The sequence below is a fragment of the Bos mutus genome, chromosome 26 (genome assembly GCF_027580195.1).
Source record: "Bos mutus isolate GX-2022 chromosome 26, NWIPB_WYAK_1.1, whole genome shotgun sequence".
Classification (NCBI taxonomy): domain Eukaryota; kingdom Metazoa; phylum Chordata; class Mammalia; order Artiodactyla; family Bovidae; genus Bos; species Bos mutus.
The window spans coordinates 33,581,468-33,600,472 of NC_091642.1; the positions used below are offsets into that span (position 1 = coordinate 33,581,468).

Consider the following 19,005-nt stretch of genomic DNA (forward strand, 5'->3'; position numbering starts at 1 on the left):
AACACACCTAGTTCTTCCTGGTCACATCAGGGAAGGGACTTCCCAGCTAACTGAAATTCATAATTTCAGTTAAAATTGATCATTATCTGGGTCTTTGGAGACATTTCAAAATAGGGTGTCATTGTCTATTAAGCTGGCAAAATTGAGCGTACTTATAAACCTCTCAGTTTGAGTTTCTCCATCAAGTGTCCAAGAGAGATGAACACTGAAAAATAATCATAAGCATGTCTTAAACTTTGCAAATTGGGTGATGTTGAAACTGGCCAGTGATGGCCAGTGACAGAGCAGCTCCATTAGCAATTTAATTAGAGTGCTTTTGAAGCCTCCTGTGGCAGCGAGGGTAGAACTGTGGTCATTTGGTCATGTGGTCATGTGGTCATTTGGTTGAACGCATCTCAGTTTTGGATTTGTGGTAGAGAAGGACATTGACAGGTGGTTAGCACTGTGTATCGCACAAACTGATGATGTCAGCCTCGCCCTCTGGATTTACCTCTCCAACCTTCCCTGACACACCACTGAACATCTGGCAGGGGTGAAGGAGCTCTACAGGGTTAACAAAAAATCAGAAGGAAGTTTTCATGTCCCCCAGCTGCCCTACAAGAGGTTTGCTGTTACAAATGTCACAAAACTTGGATTATGTAGCCTGGAAGTGAATTGTACCTATATATATTAAAGAAAACTGGGGTTGAGGGGGCTTCTCTGGTGGTCCATTGGCTAAAACTTCACACTCCCAATGCAGGGGGCCTGGGTTCAATCACTGGTGAGGGAACTAGATCCCACATTCCACATCTAAAACTCAGTGCAGCCAAATAAACATTAAAAAAAAAAAATTACAGACTCAGGAAGCTTAGTTGACCTTATACAGAATAATACAGAGAAAAATCACATCTGAGCTTATTATACTCAAACTGCTGAAAATCAAAGATGAAAAAAAAAATCAGATTGGCCAAAAAGTTCATTCCAGATTTTTCCATACCATCTTATGGAAGAAATTGAACAAACTTTTTGGCCAACCCAATACATTATTTAATGTAATTATTATACATAATATTAATATACATTTAATGTCATTAATATTAAGATAGTGATTAATATGTAGTTCCACCATTTTACTATTTATTTATTATTGGTCCCTTCTGTATTTTGCTCTTCTGATCCTCTCTTCCTGACTACTCACATTTATTAGCTATACGTAAGAATTCCATTTTAATTTATTTATTGACTATTTAGCCATACTTTTTAAAATGAATTTTTAGTGGCTGTTCTTGGGATGAAAATGTACCGTGCATTCTTAATTTTTTACAGTCCACTTAGAATTAATGTTTTAATGCTTCTCATAAAATGTAAGAAATTAGACACTCTAGTCAAGGCTATGGTTTTTCCAGTGGTCATGTATAGATGTGAGAGTTGGACTATAAAGAAAGCTGAGAGCAGAAGAATTGATGCTTTTGAACTGTGATGTTGGAGAAGACTCTTGAGAGTCCCTTGGACTGCAAGGAGATCCAACGAGTCCATCCTAAAGGAGATCAGTCCTGGGTGTTCACTGGTAGGACTGATGTTGAAGCTGAAACTCCAATACTTTGGCTACCTGATGTGAAGAGCTAACTCATTTGAAAAGACCCTGGGAAAGATTGAGGGCAGGAGGAAAAGGGGATGACAGAGGATGAGATGGTTGGATGGCGTCACTGACTCAATGGACATGGGTTTGTGTGGACTCCGGGAGTTGGTGATGGACAGGGAGGCCTGGAGAGCTGCGGTTCATGGGGTCACAAAGAGTCAGACATGACTGAGCAACTGAACTGAACTGAGAACAATTTACTCTCTCCTGAGCCCCTTACTTTATGCTGGTGTTGTTCAGTCACTAAGTCATGTCTGACTCTTCTGCAACCCCATGGACTGTAGCCTGCCAAGCTCCTCTGTCCATGGGATTTTCCAGGCAAGAATACTGGAGTGGGTTCCCATTTCCTTCTCCAGGGGGGTCTCTCAGACCCAGGGATCAAACCCATGTCTCCTGCATTGGCAGGTAGATTCTTTACCACAGAGCCACCAGGGAAGCCCTACTTTATGCTACAGTTGTCATATAGATAACATCTACATGTTTATAATATGTGTATCTGCAAGCAGAATCTGCTTTCTGACCATAATGGATCTAAACTGGAAATCAGCAACATCAAGCTATCTTAAAAAATAGCCAAATATCTGGAAATCTCACTTGTAAATTACCCATAACTTGAAGAAATTACAGGGGACATTAGAAAACATTTTTTACCAAATCATAACAAAAATAGAACATATAAAATCTGGGGGATGCAGCCAAAGCATTGAATGGGGTAAACTTATAGCTTTAAATGTTTATATCATAAAAGACGAATGGAATAAAAACAGTGGCCACATGTTCAACCTTAGGAAGCTAGATAAGTGCAAAGTGAACTCAAAGTAAATAGGCAGAAGGAAATAATAAAGACCTCAAATCAATGAAGTAGGAAACAAAAAATAGAAAAATTAGCGAACCCAAAAGTTGATTCTTTGGAAAGATTAATAAAATTTATAAACAGCTATTTAGAATGATAGAGATTGAGAGGATAAGATTGAGAGAGAAAGACAGAAGACACAAATGACCAATATCAGAAATAAAACAGGGGCTATCATTATGAATCCTATAGACATTCAAAGGATAATAAGAAAATATTAAGACTGATTTCATATCAATAAATTTTTGAAACTGATGAAATGGACAAATTCCTTGAAAAATACAACATATCAATACTGGCACACCTCAAGAACCCTGTCTTTTGAGGGGGCTATAGAACTGGCTAGCAAAACCTCACAAAAGAAATTTTAGACATGGCTAGTTTTAGCGGTTAAGTCTATTGAACATTTATGTCAAGTGTTCTCTGTTAGAAAATAGAGGAGAAAAGAATACTTTCAAACTTGTTTTATGAGGCCAGGTTAACCTGGATACAAAAACTAACAAAAGATGTTACCAAAAAGAAAATTATAGACCAACTTCCCCCATGAACACAGATAGAAAAATCCTTAACAAAATATTAGCAAGTTGCTGCTGCTGCTGCTGCTAAGTCGCATCAGTCATGTCCGACTCTGTGTGACCCCATAGACGGCAGTCCACCAGGCTCCCCCCTCCCTGGGATTCTCCAGGCAAGAAGCCTGGAGTGGGTTGCCATTTCCTTCTCCAATGCATGAAAGTGAAAAGTGAAAGTGAAGTCGCTCAGTCTTGTCGGACTCTTAACAACCCCATGGACTGCAGCCCATCAGGCTCCTCTCTCCATGGGATTTTCCAGGCAAGAGTACTGGAGTGGGGTGCCATTGCCTTCTCCAATTAGCAAGTTAACAACATGTAAAAAGGATGGTAATCATGACCAAATGGGGTTTATTCCAAACATTCAAGATTGATTTAACCCTCTAGGAACTTGTGGCAGACAAAGATGAAACATCAGATTAAGGAAAACATTTTTCTACAATTGCTCTCTTTTACTAATAGGGAGGAAAAGTGGTCAGATATAGCTAAAAACACCAGACTAAGAATCAAGACCAGGATTCTAATCCTGGTTGTGCTTCCAACTCAGAGTATGTTAGAAAGGTCACTGCCTCTCTTGGTCTTAGTTTTCACACGTGTCCAATAATGACCTCTTAGGGCCTTTCCCGTTTTAATATTCTAAGAGCATATGAGGCCAAGTCCTAAACTTTTTCTCACAGCTGCTTAAACTTTCTGCTTCAACACCTCAGAAGGAAGAAGTAGAAAACGTGCAAGACTTGCTTTCATGCACAAATGAAGACACCATCTGTGTGAGACTTGAAGTGCTGAGGACTCAAGGGAGACCCCTCACTTGAGAGCACCTGTGTGTCCTCAGGAAGTAGTTTTAATTTACTCTCTGAAGTCATCCAGTATGTCCTTATGCCATGGAAAAGACCATGGACTTAGGGTTTAGAATCAGTTGGATTTGAATCACAGTTATGCTAACTACTGAATGACCCTGGAAAAACTAACATCTCTGAATCTTAGTTTCTTTATCTCTGAAGTGGAGATAATACTTGTGATTCAGAATTATTTTGAGGGATGATTATAAGATAGTATAAGAAAATTCATGAATTATAGTTGGTGCTCAATAAATGTTAGCTTCCATTCCCATTTCAATAAAGAATTAAGTTTGGTTACGTATAGCAGAATACACAAATAATCATGGCTCTAGCAAGACAGAGATGTGTTTATTTCTCTTTCATGTAAAAGAATTCGAAGGTGGGAAGGCTGGAGTTTGTATGAGAGCGCCATGATCAGTAAGGAACCAGATTCTGTCCACCTTTGTTCTCTGCTCTCTTTAGTGTATGACTTCCATTCACATGGTCATCTTGAAATCTAACAGGGCTGTCAGCTCTCCAGCCATCCATTCACATTCCAAGTAGGCGCTAAAGAGAGAAAAAGGCAAAAGGAGTATCTGGCAGCAGAGTTAAGCACACAATAGAGAACTTTGTGGATCCCGCAGCTAATGACTTCCACTTACTCCTTAGCCTCCTCTAAGTTGGGGAATGAAGTCTTTTAGTGGGGCATATTACTGTCTCCAAATAAAGGGGTGATTGTGTTACTAAGGACAATAGATATTGGGTATGCAGTCAGCGATCTCCACAGAACTCCTTTTTCCTGTTATTACAGTCACTTTGGTTTGGAGATCGTGGAACTGGCATGGAATAGGTGGTGTGGCTTCTGAGTCACAATTCATGACAAGAGAGTCAGCTCCTGCGTAGCACATGGATTTGAATTCAAAATCTAGTTTTGATCCTTCTAAATACGTAACCATGGATCAGGCAGATTACCTTTTTGGAGCCTAGTTTCTTCCCCTGTGAAATAGGATGATAATAACATGCCTACCTCACGGGTTTCAGGTAAAGATTCATGCAAGCTGAATAAGTGATCACACTCTGTGCAGAGCTGGCCACAGAGCAGATGCCCAACAATTTGTTTCCCTGAACTGGAGGTCCAGCCTGGAAATGGCCTCTGCCATTGCTCAAAATGCCCCAAGGAGACAAGTGGCAGAAACTTCATGGGGAGTGGCCATTTTGGTAGGTAAGGAAGGAACTCAAAAGAGGGCTAGGTTCTTAGGCTTTGTCTAAAAAGCTGCTTGTAATTGCAGAAAACGATCTATGTAAGTTCTACGAAAGAACTTCACAGAGTTGTGACAGTGCATTGATAGGGGGCTGGGGGTGGGTAGGAGGTGTGGCTGACAGGGTCTGGAGGCCAGAGAAATCCTGAACGTGAGGAATAGCTATCACGTATAGCAGATAGTAAGCTTACCTTCTCTTTCAGAATTCCAGGTCTGTGGTAGGCAGAATAATGCCCCTGTCCCCCAAAGATGTCCACATCCTAACCCCTAGAACCTGTGAATATACTGTTACACGGCAAAAGAGAATTAAGGCTGTAGACGATAATAAGGTTGCTAGTCTGCTGACCTTAAAAGAGGGAGATTTTCCTGGATTATCTGTGTGGGACCAATGTAACTGCTAGGCCCTTAAAAGCGAAAGGCAAAGGAAACACAAAAATATGTGATGAGGGAAGAAGGGTCAGAAAGATGTTATGTTACTGGATTTGAAGATTGAGGGGGGCATGAATCAAGAAATGTGTGTAATTTCCTCTAGAAGCTGAAAAAGGCAAGGAAATGCATTCTCTTCTAGAGACTCCAGAAAGGAACCAAAACCTGCCAACACCTTGATTTTAGCCTGGTGTGGCTCATGTTGGACTTCTGAAATATAGAAGAGTAAGATAGTCAGTCAGTTCAGTCACTCAGTCATGTCTAACTCTTTGCAATCCCATGGACGGCAGCATGTCAGGCTTCCCTGTCCATCACCAACTCCTGAAGCTTGCTCAAACTCATGTCCATGAGTTGGATGGCATGAGTTGGTCATGCCATCCAACCATCTTATCCTCTGTCGCTCCCTTCTCCTCCTTCAATCTTTCCCAACATCAGGGTCTTTTCCAATGACTCAGTTCTTCAAATCACGTGGCCAAAGTATTGGTGCTTCAGCTTCAGCATTAGTCCTTCCAGTGAATATTCAGGATTGATTTCCTTTAGGATTGACTAGTTGGATCTCCTAGCAATCCAAGGGACTCTCAAGAATCTTCTCCAACACCACAGTTCAAAAGCATCAATTCTTCAACGCTCAGCTTTCCTTATAGCCCAACTCTCACATCCATACATGGCTACTGGAAAAACCAAAGCTTTGACTAGACCGACCTTTGTTGGCAAAGTAATGTCTCTGCTTTTTAATATGCTGTCTAGGTTTGTCATAGCTTTTCTTCCAAGGAGTAAGCATCTTCTGATTTTATGACTGCATCTTTTAATTTCATATCTTACTCATGTAAGATAATAAATTTGTTTTATTTTAGGCCATTGAATTTGTAGTAATCTGTTATGGCAACAGTAGAAAACTAGTTCTTGGACTGAACCCTGATACTTCCATTATTAAATGTCTTTCATTTCTTTCCACTTGCACAGAAAACCTATCTCTCTGTCATCTCTGCTCTCTGGACATCGCTGAGGGTTGCAAGGGCACAGCTCCCTTCAGATCCACTACAGAGCGGCAAAGGGAGGAGGATAAGACGTGGCAGGCGAATGCGAGGGTTAAGGGAGAGCTCTAGCTCTGGTCTCAAACAGGCGTGGTATAGAACCTGGGGAGCATCTGCTCTCTGTGGGAGTCTGAGTAAGAGATTTGGCTTCTTTCTTCAGCGCTAACCTGAAGGCCATGATAGGTGCTACCTCAAAGGCACAAAAGGCAATGACGACGATACCTTCCGTTTGACATATGAGATTATCATTAACGCTCTTGTGCCGTCTGGAGATCAGGAATTACAGGAAGGTCACTGGAGGGTAATCAAGGGCAACATCAAGCACCAGGGCCAGGTGCCAGAGAAGATGCCTCTTCCCCTTCCTGCCCCCTCCCCTTCCTGCCAGGGCAGCGGCTCAGGGAGAAAGCCCCAGGGAATGGGGAGATGGCTGGGCCACCTGTGCACACTGACAGCCCCCGCCCCAGATCGCAGAGGCGGTGCAGCTAACCCTTCTGCCTCCGTCCTCTCTCAATGCTCCCTCACTCGGGCTGCCCTTTGGTGGCCGACCCGGCTGATTTCACGGGGAGCGGGGCGCACGAAGCCCCTCTGCCTCCTCCCTACCCTGAGTGAGCGATGAGGGGAACGCGGGAGGCTGGCCGGCTGCGGGCCGATGGGGGGCAGTTCTCACTTCCCCTCCCCAACCGCCCGGGGAGCAGGTGCCGGGGGCCGAGCCCCGCCGGCGAGGCGGGCCTTGTGGACACGCCCTCTCGGCGAGTCCTCGCTGCCCCGCAGGAGGAAGCGCCAGAGCCGCGGCTGGTGCTGCGCGGAGCCGGGCGCGCCGCTCCCGTCCTGCGCCAGGGCCGCCGCCGAGCCCGCTCCGGCCCCGGCCCCCGCGCGCAGCGAGCCGGGCACGGAGGACCGCGGCCGGCGGCATGGCAGCCTCAGGTGCGTAGGCCGGACGCCGGTCCCTCTCCCCCGCCTCCCTTCCGCGCGCCCTCTCGCCGCCGCCGCCCGCCGTCCGCTGTCTCCTCTCGCTGTCCCCGGCTGCTCCCTCGGCTCGGCGCGGGATCTGTGTTCCGTTCTTTCCTCTCTTCTTGTCGCAGACTTCCCTCCCCAACTTTCTCACGTTCCCCTTCCCAAGCTGTTGCGCGATTCTCTTCGGCCCCTGCCCTACCTTCCCCTGTCCCTCATCTTCTGAGTCTCCTTTTCTCCCTCTAGCACTGGCCCTTGAGCTTCTGAGGGTCGATCTCCCTGTTGAACTAACTCTGTGAGCCAAGAGTCAAATTTAAAGAATGTGGAGAGCCCTCTGGTCTCTCCGCTGGCTAAATGCTTCTCTTCGGATCCTATCGGGCCAATAGGGGGCGCTCAGACAGTCCGAGTTTGGAGATGGGCTTTGGGCCGCCTTCCTTAACCGGCTTCCTCTTCCTTCCTGGGCTTTTTTTTTTTTTGGTCTAGAATTTCGGTAGGACTCTAGGAACACCACTCCTTTAGTTTTACTTTTCTTATGTCCTTGTCAGAACTTTGGGGACTGGGGATAGGTGAGGGTAACTGGGTAATCTACCCATCAAAAGGTGCCAGGAGTCTGTTCTAATTAGCCTTGGGCTCCCTTCTGGTCCATAAAGTGTACCCTTGGCAAGCCTCTCACTCACTGAGATCCAGAACAAGCACAGTAATGATGATGAGAATAGAGACAACCAATGAGCACTAACTATGCAATGGAGTGGATATTGTGCACCTAAATATGTCCTCACTGGTGACCAGGACACCCTAATCTCTGCTCTCAAGGAGTTTATAGTCTGTGAAGGCAAGCCATAAGTAAAACAGGGAATTATTAAATGAGAAGATTAGAGTTACCATGTTTGCAAGTGCGTTTACTAGTATTTTTCCACCCCATCTTATAATGTTTTAGTAGAGATAACATGTGAAAACAGGATGTAAAATCTTCTTGAAAAATAGTATCTAATTGGCTGGGAGGACGTGCTATATTTGGAGAAATTGTGGGCAGATGCTAGAATGAAGGGCCAGCTCTCCCCAGGTGCCCTGAGATAGTCTTCTAATTGTGACTTGAAAGAAAAGGCCAATCAACGGTGACAGTTCCCTTAGATTTGGTAATGCAAACTTCGTATTTAAGGGAATTGGGAAGGTAGCTAACCTTAGCCTCCTGGTTCTCTAGCTGGGTACTAGAGGTTAGAAGAACTTGTACTATGAATAAGGTAATAGTAGGTTCATAGTCCACACAATCCATTTGAAAGCCCGTGCAGAGTTAGCTGCTGCTGCTGCTGCTGCTAAGTCACTTCAGTCGTATCCGACTCTGCGACCCCATAGACGGCAGCCTACCAGGCTTCCCCATCCCTGGGATTCTCCAGGCAAGAACGCTGCAGTGGGTTGCCATTTCCTTCTCCAATGCATGAAAGTGAAAAGTGAAAGTGAAGTCGCTCTGTCGTGTCCGACTCTTCATGACCCCATGGACTGCAGCCCACCAGGCTCCTCCATCCATGGGATTTTCCAGGCGAGAGTACTGGAGTGGGGTGCCATCGCCTTCTCCAGCAGAGTTAACTAGAGGGAATCAATTCATTCAACATATATTTATTGCAGGCACAGTTCTAGGTGTCAGGTGTATATTTAATAAAGCAGACGTAAGCCATGACTCCTTGAAGCTTATGGAACAGCGAGGGAAGGCAGGCAATACACTGAATAAGGAAAGTGCCATGTGCCTGCGTCCTTAGTCATGTCTGACTCTTTGTGACACCATGGACCATAGCCCTCCATGCTCCTCTGTCCATGGGATTTTCCAGGCAAGAATACTAGAGTGGGTTGCCATTTCCTCCTCCAGGGGATCCTCCCAACCCAGGGATTGAACCTGTATCTCCTGTGTCTCTGGCATTGGCAGGCAGATTGTTTACCACTGAACCAGCGGGGAAGCCCAAGGAAAGTACATTATGTGATGGCAAAACAGTAGAGAGGTAAAGGGGGTTGGAGATACATTTTTAAAGGAAGCTGCCAGGTTAAGTCTCATGGAGAAAGGGGCATCTGAGCAAAGACCTGAAGGAGCGCAGGAGAGGAGGCATGTGGGGGAAGAGGGCTTTAGGCAGGGAAACAATAAATGGGCGGATATGACATATTTCTGGAACAGGGAGCAGGCCAGAGTGGCCACAGAAGGTGGGTGACTGGGGAGAAGTAGGAGATAAGATCAGTGATGCTCCCACCTCCGTCTATTGCTAGGAACAGTTCCTGGGCTGCTTAGACCAGGAAATAGCATACTTTGGGTGGAGAAAACCACCCCCGACCAGTGTCCAGTAGGCGTGGCCAAAGGGGCTAGAATTGTGTGCTTCTATTCTTACAGGGATTCAAGCCCGGTGGCCAAACCTGGGCCCATTTATGGGCTCTGTAGTGTCTGTAATCTCTTTATGTCTGTAATGGTTAAAGCTGTCAAATCTTCTTGCCATAAACATCCTTTGTGGTGAGTCACCACTCCAGTTTCTGAAAGTGGAAGACTTTCTGAGGTCTGGAAGTACCGGGTCCCATGGTGGATGGCACACTGGTGGGAGTGGTGAGACTGTCTCTCTGTCAGGATGCTGTAGTCTCTGGAGCCATCCAGGCCACTCTCCTATGTGTCTTCCTCTTTTTCTCCTCTTCCTTTGCCTCTTCGCAGGGTTAAAGAATCATGGGTTCGATCCCTGGGTCGGGAGGATCCTCTGGAGTAGGAAATGGCAACCCACTCCAGGATTCTTGCCTGAAAAAAATCCATGGACAAAGAAGCCTGGTGGGCTACACTCCATGGGACTGCAAAGAATCAGACACAATTGTACAACCATCATCACAGTCAATTTTAGAACATTTTCATTACCTCAAAAAGAAATTCCATACGCTTCAGCCATCACTCCGTTGTTCCCTCTTCCTCTCTAGCCTTAAGTTCTACTTTCTGTCACTGTAGATTACATTTCCCTACTCTGGACTTTCATATAAATGGGATTATATATTATGTGGCCTTTTGTGACTAACTTCTTTCACGTTGTACGTTTTCAAGGTTCATCCAAGCTGTAGCATGCATCAGTACTTCGTTTCTTCTTATGATCCAATCATGTGGTCTTCTTCAATTCCCTTCCACTGGAAGGATGAGCATTAGTTTCTTTCTCTCTTTTTTTTTTTGGAAATGCATATTTGCTTGTTGAAATTGAGGAGAATCTTGACTGTCTGAAAAACACTTGGAAAATGAGGTGAAATGAAATGGAGTCAGCCTACCCTGGAATATTCTGCAGGCTTCTGATGATGTCTGTTGTATTGACTCTTGAGAGAGAGGAAAGAGAAGCCATAAGTGATTTTCCCAAGTGGCCAAGCCTGGTTGAGTGAAAACTAGAACCCTTTCCTCTGTGTATCAGCCTCTAGGTATTTGAAGGAAGCTCTCATGCCTTTTCCTACCCCCACAAGGCTTCTCTTACCTCTAGATCCTTCTTCCATTCCTGGACTTACAGGACAAAAGAGCTTGAAGGGACCTAAAATTTTTTTGTCATGTTACCTTCTGTCTGATCCTCAAAGTCCCTCAGTACTCCTGTGAAGTCTCTAAACTTGAAACTTTCAGAGTCTGGAAGCTCCTCATGTTGTTTCCAGATCTCTCCCTATTCGAGTCGCCTTCCTTGTGTCACACCCTGCTTCAATATGGTGCCCACATTCAGACTCGGACTCCAGGTTGGATGAATGGAGTGGTCTGGGCTGGATAGTTTGAGGAGCTGCCAAGCTCTTTCTTCTCAGGTCTTTTCTGGGGTGGATTCTTAAAAGGAAGCTGTCTTTCGGTCACTGTGTTTCTTACCACCACTGTCACTCCCTGTTGCCACCAGCCAGCCCTGCCTCTGCTGTTCTCCACTCCTTTCTCCTTTGATAGTCAGTCCTGGTCTCTAAGCTCCTCAAGGATAGAGATCCTTCCTTATTTCTGTCTGGAATTTATGGACTCCTTATTGGCTCATGTATTTCATTTCTCTAAATAAACAAACAAAAATGAAGGAAGGATTTGGCATGTGTGAAGAAGTGACTTATGATTAAAGGAAGGGACTCATTGAAGAAAAGGGTGTCCCTACGCATGAGAGAGAGTCCCCGACAAAACATTTAGTCCCAGCAGGTTGTGGAAGGACTTTGACTTCCACTTTGGACTTTTCTAGAATTTCCCCAAGTTTCAATTTCAGCACCAGAGTGAAATTCAGGAAGGTGATAGATCTCGTTGTCCTCATTTACACTGAGGCAAAATTGCTTAGACAGAGTATATTGGTCTGAAGTCACACCAGGAGTTGGTGACCAAGTAGGTTGTGATGTTAACTAGCCTGAGGTATTAACCACTTCCTTCTCAAGTACTAGCATACCTCATTTTATTGCACATGGCTTTATTGCGCTTTGCAGATACTGCGTTTTACTTTTGACGAATTGAAGGTTTGTGGCAACCCTGCATCAAGCAAGAATGTTGGCGTTATTTTTTTTTCCAACAGTGTTTGCTCACTTCCTGTCTCTCTTTCACATTTTCGTAATTCTTGCAATATTTCAAGCTTTTTCATTATTTACTATATTTGTTATGATGATTTGTAATCAGTGACCTTTGATTTTACTATTGCAAAACATGGTTAAGGCTGAGAGGGTAGTATTTTTTAGTGATAAAACATTTTTAAATTAAGGTATGTACATTGGGATTTTTTTTTTTAGACTTAATGTTCTCACACAGTTAACAGACTACACAGTATAGTATAACTATAACTTTTATATGCACTGGGAAACCCTCAAATTTGGGAGACTTGATTTTGCGGTATTCGCTTTATTATGGTGGTCTAGAACCAAACCTTCCATGGGGTCGAGAAGAGTCGGACATGACTGAACGACTTCACTTTCACTTTTCACTTTTCACTTTCATGCATTGGAGAAGGAAATGGCAAGCCACTCCAGTGTTCTTGCCTGGAGAATCCCAGGGACGGGGGAGCCTGGTGGGCTGCCGTCTATAGGGTTGCACAGAGTCAGACACGACTGAAGCAACTTAGCAACAGCAGCATCAGAACCAAACCTGCAATTGCTCTGAAGGATGCCTATACTTTCACTCAAAGGGGGTGAGTGAAATTTAGCACCAGAACCTCAGGAATGAGACATTTTAAGTAGATTTCCATTTAGAAGAGTCTAACTCTGGGAAAGACTAGAGATCTCTTCAAGAAAATTAGAGATACCAAGGGAACATTTCATGCAAAGATGGGCTCGATAAAGGACAGAAATGGTATGGACCTAACAGAAGCAGAAGATTTTAAGAAAAGGTGGCAAGAATACACAGAAGAATTGTACAAAAAAGATCTTCACGACCCAGATAATCACAATGGTGTGACCACTCACCTAGAGCCAGACATCCTGGAAAGTGAAGTCAAGTGGGCCTTAGAAAGCATCACTATGAACAAAGCTAGTGGCGGTGATGGAATTCCACTTGAGCTGTTTCAAATCCTGGAAGATGATGCTGTGAAAGTGCTGAACTCAATATGCCAGCAAATTTGGAAAACTCAGCAGTGGCCACTGGACTGGAAAAGGTCAGTTTTCATTCCAATCCCAAAGAAAGGCAATGCCAAAGAATGCTCCAACTACCACACAATTGCACTCATCTCACACTCTAGTAAAGTAATGCTCAAAATTCTCCAAGCCAGACTTCAGCAATATGTGAACCATGAACTTCCAGATGTTCATGGTGGTTTTAGAAAAGGCAGAGGAACCAGAGATAAAATTGCCAACATCTGCTGGATCATGGAAAAAGCAAGAGAGTTCCAGAAAAACATCTACGTCTGCTTTATTGACTATGCCAAAGACTTTGACTGTATGGATTACAATAAACTGTGGAAAATTCTGAAAGAGATGGGAATACCAGACCACCTGACCTGCCTCTTGAGAAAACTGTATGCAGGTCAGGAAGCAACAGTTAGAACTGGGCATGGAACACAGACTGGTTCCAAATAGGAAAAGGAGTACATCAAGGCTGTATACTGTCACCCTGATTATTTAACTTATATGCAGAGTACATCATGAGAAACGCTGGGCTGGAAGAAACACAAGCTGGAATCAAGATTGCCAGGAGAAATATCAATAACCTCAGATATGCAGATGACACCACCCTATGGCAGAAAGTGAAGAGGAACTAAAAAGCCTGTTGATGAAAGTGAAAGAGGAGAGTGAAAAAGTTGGCTTAAAGCTCAACACTCAGAAAACTAAGATCATGGCATCTTGTCCCATCACCTCATGGGGAATAGATGGGGAAACAGTAGAAACAGTGTCAGACTTTATTTTTGGGGGCTCCAAAATCACTGCAGATGGTGATTGCAGCCATGAAATTAAAAGACACCTACTCCTTGGAAGGAAAGTTATGACCAACCTAGATAGCATATTGAAAAGCAGAGACATTACTTTGCCAACAAAGATTCGTCTAGTCAAGGCTATGGTTTTTCGAGTGGTCATGTATGGATATGAGAGTTGGACTGTGAAGAAGGCTGAGCGCCGAAGAATTGATGCTTTTGAACTGTGGTGTTGGAGAAGACTCTTGAGAGTCCCTTGGACTGCAAGGAGATCCAACCAGTCCATGCTAAAGGAGATCAGTCCTGGGTGTTCTTTGGAAGGACTGATGCTAAAGCTGAAACTCCAATACTTTGGCCACCTCATGCAAAGAGTTGACTCATTGCAAAAGACTCTGATGCTGGGAGGGATTGGGGGCAGGAGGAGAAGGGGACGACGAAGGATGAGATGGCTGAATGGCATCACTGACTCAATGGACATGAGTTTGAGCAAGCTCCAGGAGATAGTGAAGGCAGGGAAGCCTGGCAATCTGTTATCCACGGCGTCACAAAGAGTCAGACATGACTTAGCAACTGAACAGACTCCTTAGAAAAGTGGTATAAATCACTCATATCTACATAGTCAGGCAATGTACTGTTGCTGCTTTCCTGCTAAGACAATCAGTGCTCTGAGACCCAAGTTTCCTTCTTAAGGGTATTTCTTAAGTACCTTTTAAGGGTGCTCTCAGAAATCACTTTCTTCCTTCTTCCTCACTCTTTAGCCATCACTTGTCAACCCTGTTGAAAACATTACCCCTTGTTTCTCCATCACTAATGTATGGGACTACAGCCAGCCTCTTCTGAGACCTTACTCTCCTTCTAGTTCTTTTGCACAAACTATTGACATGATATTTGCTAATATATTTGTCTCTGTGTGTATGTGGAGGGAGGGTATGTGACTACAGCTTCTTACTTTTATACTTTTAAGTAAACCCTGAGCACAGCATCACTAACTTTGCATCCTTAATACTATAATGAAATGTAGTCTTGCACACTGCCTACCTGATGGGCCATATTCATGCCCATTCATATACAATTACCCTTTACATTTAGAAGAACATTTGCTTCTTAGTATAAAACAGCCACGTAGGGAGGAGGAGCATAAAGAAGACAGATATATTTGGATGTTAATTCTGCTTGTTCTCAGTATGAGCTCCATAGTTATGTAGATTTGCCAATTTTATTCCTTTAGTAGTTCAGAAATTATTTTCCCATCGAGGTTCAAAGAAATATTCTACACAGAAGAAAAAAGATTCAATTGGCAAAGATTTCATTTTATGGAAGGCTGCACCACTGATACATTTAAATTTTGTCCTTGATCTACTTAACTCTGGAACCAGAGTAAGCATTCCTAAAAGGGACTGTTTTATTCCAAACTGAGGAAACAGACCATGTTCAGAATTGAGTTTGCTACAGAGCTACAGACGTCCATGGTGTCTTCAGAATTGCTGACTTTTATTCCAGTCTCAAATTGCCTTCTTTTAAAATTTGCGCACCTTCCCTTCAAAAGGACTCACAGGCTGATGCTCTTGTTCCTACTGGAAACCTATTGGGTTTTATATTAGCACTGAATGAGGGGCTCCGAAAAGAAACAGCACATTTTTGTTTTATTTACTGTTTTAAAAGATTTGGTACTGTCATCCTGGGGGGGTATCAGAACTGTGTTGGGTTTACATTTTATATGTCATTATTTTTATTTTGAATATGGAGATGGATGGGGCCAGGAACGGGACTTCCTTCCATGATGTTTTCAGAGCTGAGAAGCTCAGGTCTTGCCCCAGTCCTGCCTCTGACATTGAGATAAATGTGGCCCAAGGATGGCATTTAATTGTGCTAATCCACAACTTAGATGAATCCTATTTCACAAAATTCCCTGCTTCCATCTCTGAGTGGGAGGAGGGCTCCCTATTGCCTTGTAGATTCGTAGGTGCTTCTCTGAGCTCACCCCTTCCAAATCCCTTAGAATAGTTCATCGAATTAATGGGAGATGAGGACTCACAAGTGTTACGTTAAGAGCCAAGCTTCTTTGAACTTCCATAATGGAAAACAAGAGTTATTGCTCATAAGATTCTTGACAGAATTCCTGATGGGAGGTAGCAGGTAAAGTCGGCAAGAGGATGGGATAGGAAACCAGGGGGCAACCTGAGTTTCAGTCCAGACTCTGAACTAATTTGCTGAATGTAAATTTAAATAAATTCCTTTATCTTCTCAGATGAAGTATATCTTTTATCTGTAAATGAGGAGTTTGGGATCACTTTGTGATCCCCCAAAGATTCAGCACATCTCTGAGGCTTTGGACTCCGTTTCTGGCATTTGTGCTTTATTACAGGAAGAAGAAAGCCTGTGTGACAGACCATGTGGTGAGGGGCACCTTATAAAAGACACTGTATAGGTCAATGTGTTAGTTCAACCATGGTTACCTTTACGTTAATGCACTGTTTATATTACTGGAAGGATAATGACACCGGCTGCCAATCACTTGGTATTAGGAGAAGGCGATGGCACCCCACTCCAGTACTCTTGCCTGGCAAATCCCATGGACAGAGGAGCCTGGTGGGCTGCAGTCCATGGGGTCGCTAGGAGTCAGACACGACTGAGCGACTTCACTTTCACTTTTAACTTTCATGCATTGGAGAAGGAAATGGCAACCCACTCCAGTGTTCTTGCCTGGAGAATCTCAGGGACAGGGGAGCCTGGTAGGCTGCAGTCTATGGGGTCGCACAGAGTCGGACATGACTGAAGCGACTTAGCAGCAGCAGCAGCAACCAATCACTGAGGGTTTACTACATGCCAACCACTATGCTCAGCAATTTACATAACATATTTAATTCTCACAAAACACTGATAAATATTGCCTTTATATTGCCATTTACAGATAAGTACATGAGGTTTAAAAAATGTAAGCAACTTGCCCAGGGTTTCATGGCTACTACTTCAGAAAGCCAAGATGCTAAGTCTGGCTGCCTGATTCCAGATCTGTGCTTGTAACCACTGTGTTTGGGAAAGCTAGGTTCTGGGATCAAACTGAAAGTGTTAGGCGCTCCGTCATGTCTCTTTGTGACCCCATGGACTGTAGCCCATCAGGCTCCTCTGTCCATGGGATTCTCCAGGCAAGAATACTGGAGTGGATAACCGTTCCTTTCTCCAGGGTATCTTCCCAACCCAGGAATCAAACCTGGGTCTCCTGCACTACAGGCAGATTCTTTACCATCTGAGCCACCAGGGATCAAACTGCCTCGGTTCAAATTCTAACTCTGCCACTGGGGCTCTTGGGTAAATTATTTATTCTGCCATACCTCAATTTTCTCATCTTTAGAATCTGGCTAGTAGTGGTACCTTGGAAGGTTGCTGTGATGATCTAATGAATTTTCTAGGCAATAAGCTGGAATGTAGTAAGCTCTAAGTAAGTGCTTGCAGTTTCTTTCATCATTGTCATCCTATACTACATCAGCCATTTGCAGGAGAGGATACCAGCAGAAGCAACAGCGTATGCAAAGATCTAAAACAGCATGGGGTGTTTGGACAATGGCAGGGAGTCTGGAATGGTAGGAACACAGGCTGTAAGTGGGAAAGAAGTTGGGCAGATATGCTGGGGGTGGAGCATGAGAGATTGTGGGTTCCAGGCCCCTCGTCTGGATGGTGACTCTTGCAGGTCATGGGAAGCCCTAGTGGGAGCAGGCATGTTAACATGCTTTCGTGTCTCCTTCTTGCTCAGGGATGCCGGGAGGATGTGACATCCTCATCGTTTATAGCCGAGATGCTGAGGAGTGGTGCCAGTACCTCCAGGACCTTTTCCTTTCCAGTCGGCAGGTCCGCAGCCAGAAGACGCTGACTTACAGGCTGAGCCCCAAGACGTCCTTCTCTGCCGAGGACCTGAGCTTCTTTCTCCATGTGCGCTGTGTTATGGTGCTGCTCTCTGCGGAGCTGGTGCAGTGCTTCTGCCAGCCAAGCTTGCTGCCCCTGCTGCAGAGAGCCTTTTACCCTCCACGCCGCGTGGTGCGGCTGCTCTGTGGGGTACAGGATAGCGAGGAGTTCCTGGACTTCTTTCCAGACTGGGCACACTGGCAGGAGCTCACCTGTGACGATGAGCCTGAGACTTACGTAGCAGCTGTGAAGAAGGCCATTTCTGAAGGTAAGTGTCTCTTCTGGAGTACAGATATGCAAGCCCTGGAAAAAACGACCCATCCAGGCCTCAGGCATTTCAGGCGAGACGTTGTGGTGTTAATGGTCATCATTCCTATTACAGACTGAATCTAGACCTCACTATGCTAAGAGCCCCAGTCGTATTTACTGGTTTAGAGCAGCCTATTTCTGGGATGGGATTGTCCCATCCCAGAATAGGGTAGGTTAGGTCTCCTGGATAGGGTAGAATAGGGTGGGTCTCCTGGACCACAGGAAAGAAAGATGACACTTTTCCTTGGTTCTGTGCTAGGATAAGCCCTCTTTTTAGAATTGTCTACACCCCAGAAGACATTGGACAGAGACTCCAGCCTAGACGGCAGTGGGGGTGGGAGTCTGAGACTTAGTTTGGTGGGGATGTGAGGACTATGACTTCCAACCTTCCTGTTGCAAGCCACTTCCATTTTTTATCATCAGGTGACCTTAAGATTTTGGTTGAAAAGGTGTCACTTTTGGGTAACATGGTTATAGAGAAACACATGCCTTCTCTATTTTCCACCAGCCTAGTTTCTGTCCTTTGCCTTGTTTCTCCTTTTCAAATGGGAGAATTCCGAGCCTCTCTGCCAGGACTAATGACTTCAGTGGCCCCAGGAAGTATGACAAATGCTCCGATTAGCAGTACCGGAAGATGTGCTCTGGGATGGATGTGTGTCACAGCTTTTCTTCCTCTTTTTGATTTCTATTTTTTGCTTCACTGTGAGCTATGAGCAAGCTATGTGTTTATCTTCTATTCTCTTGCCATTTGAGCTCTGATACACCTGATGCCAGCAAAGAAACCTGGAAAATAATGGAGCGATGTAACTATGCTCAGTTATCCCTGGTGTGCCTTGGGCATTAAAATTTGACTCATCCACCCCATGTCGTTTGATTTGTGAATCAAGAATTCACAAATTCTTAGTGACCTTAAAAAGCTAGTAGAGTTCCTAGATATTTTTATCCCAG

At 44.5% G+C, this 19,005-nt stretch overlaps 1 protein-coding gene across 1 annotated transcript in view; it reads left to right on the forward strand.

The window, feature by feature from the left end:
* Positions 1–7,261: 7,261 nt before the first annotated feature.
* PIK3AP1 (phosphoinositide-3-kinase adaptor protein 1) overlaps positions 7,262–19,005 on the forward strand; it is a 120,580-nt gene continuing 108,836 nt past the window's right edge. Inside the window, exons 1-2 of the mRNA XM_070363371.1 lie at positions 7,262–7,498; positions 17,600–18,016. Coding sequence (XP_070219472.1) covers positions 7,486–7,498; positions 17,600–18,016 — 430 coding nt within the window. The 5' untranslated portion in view covers positions 7,262–7,485. The remainder of the gene's footprint in view (positions 7,499–17,599; positions 18,017–19,005) is intronic.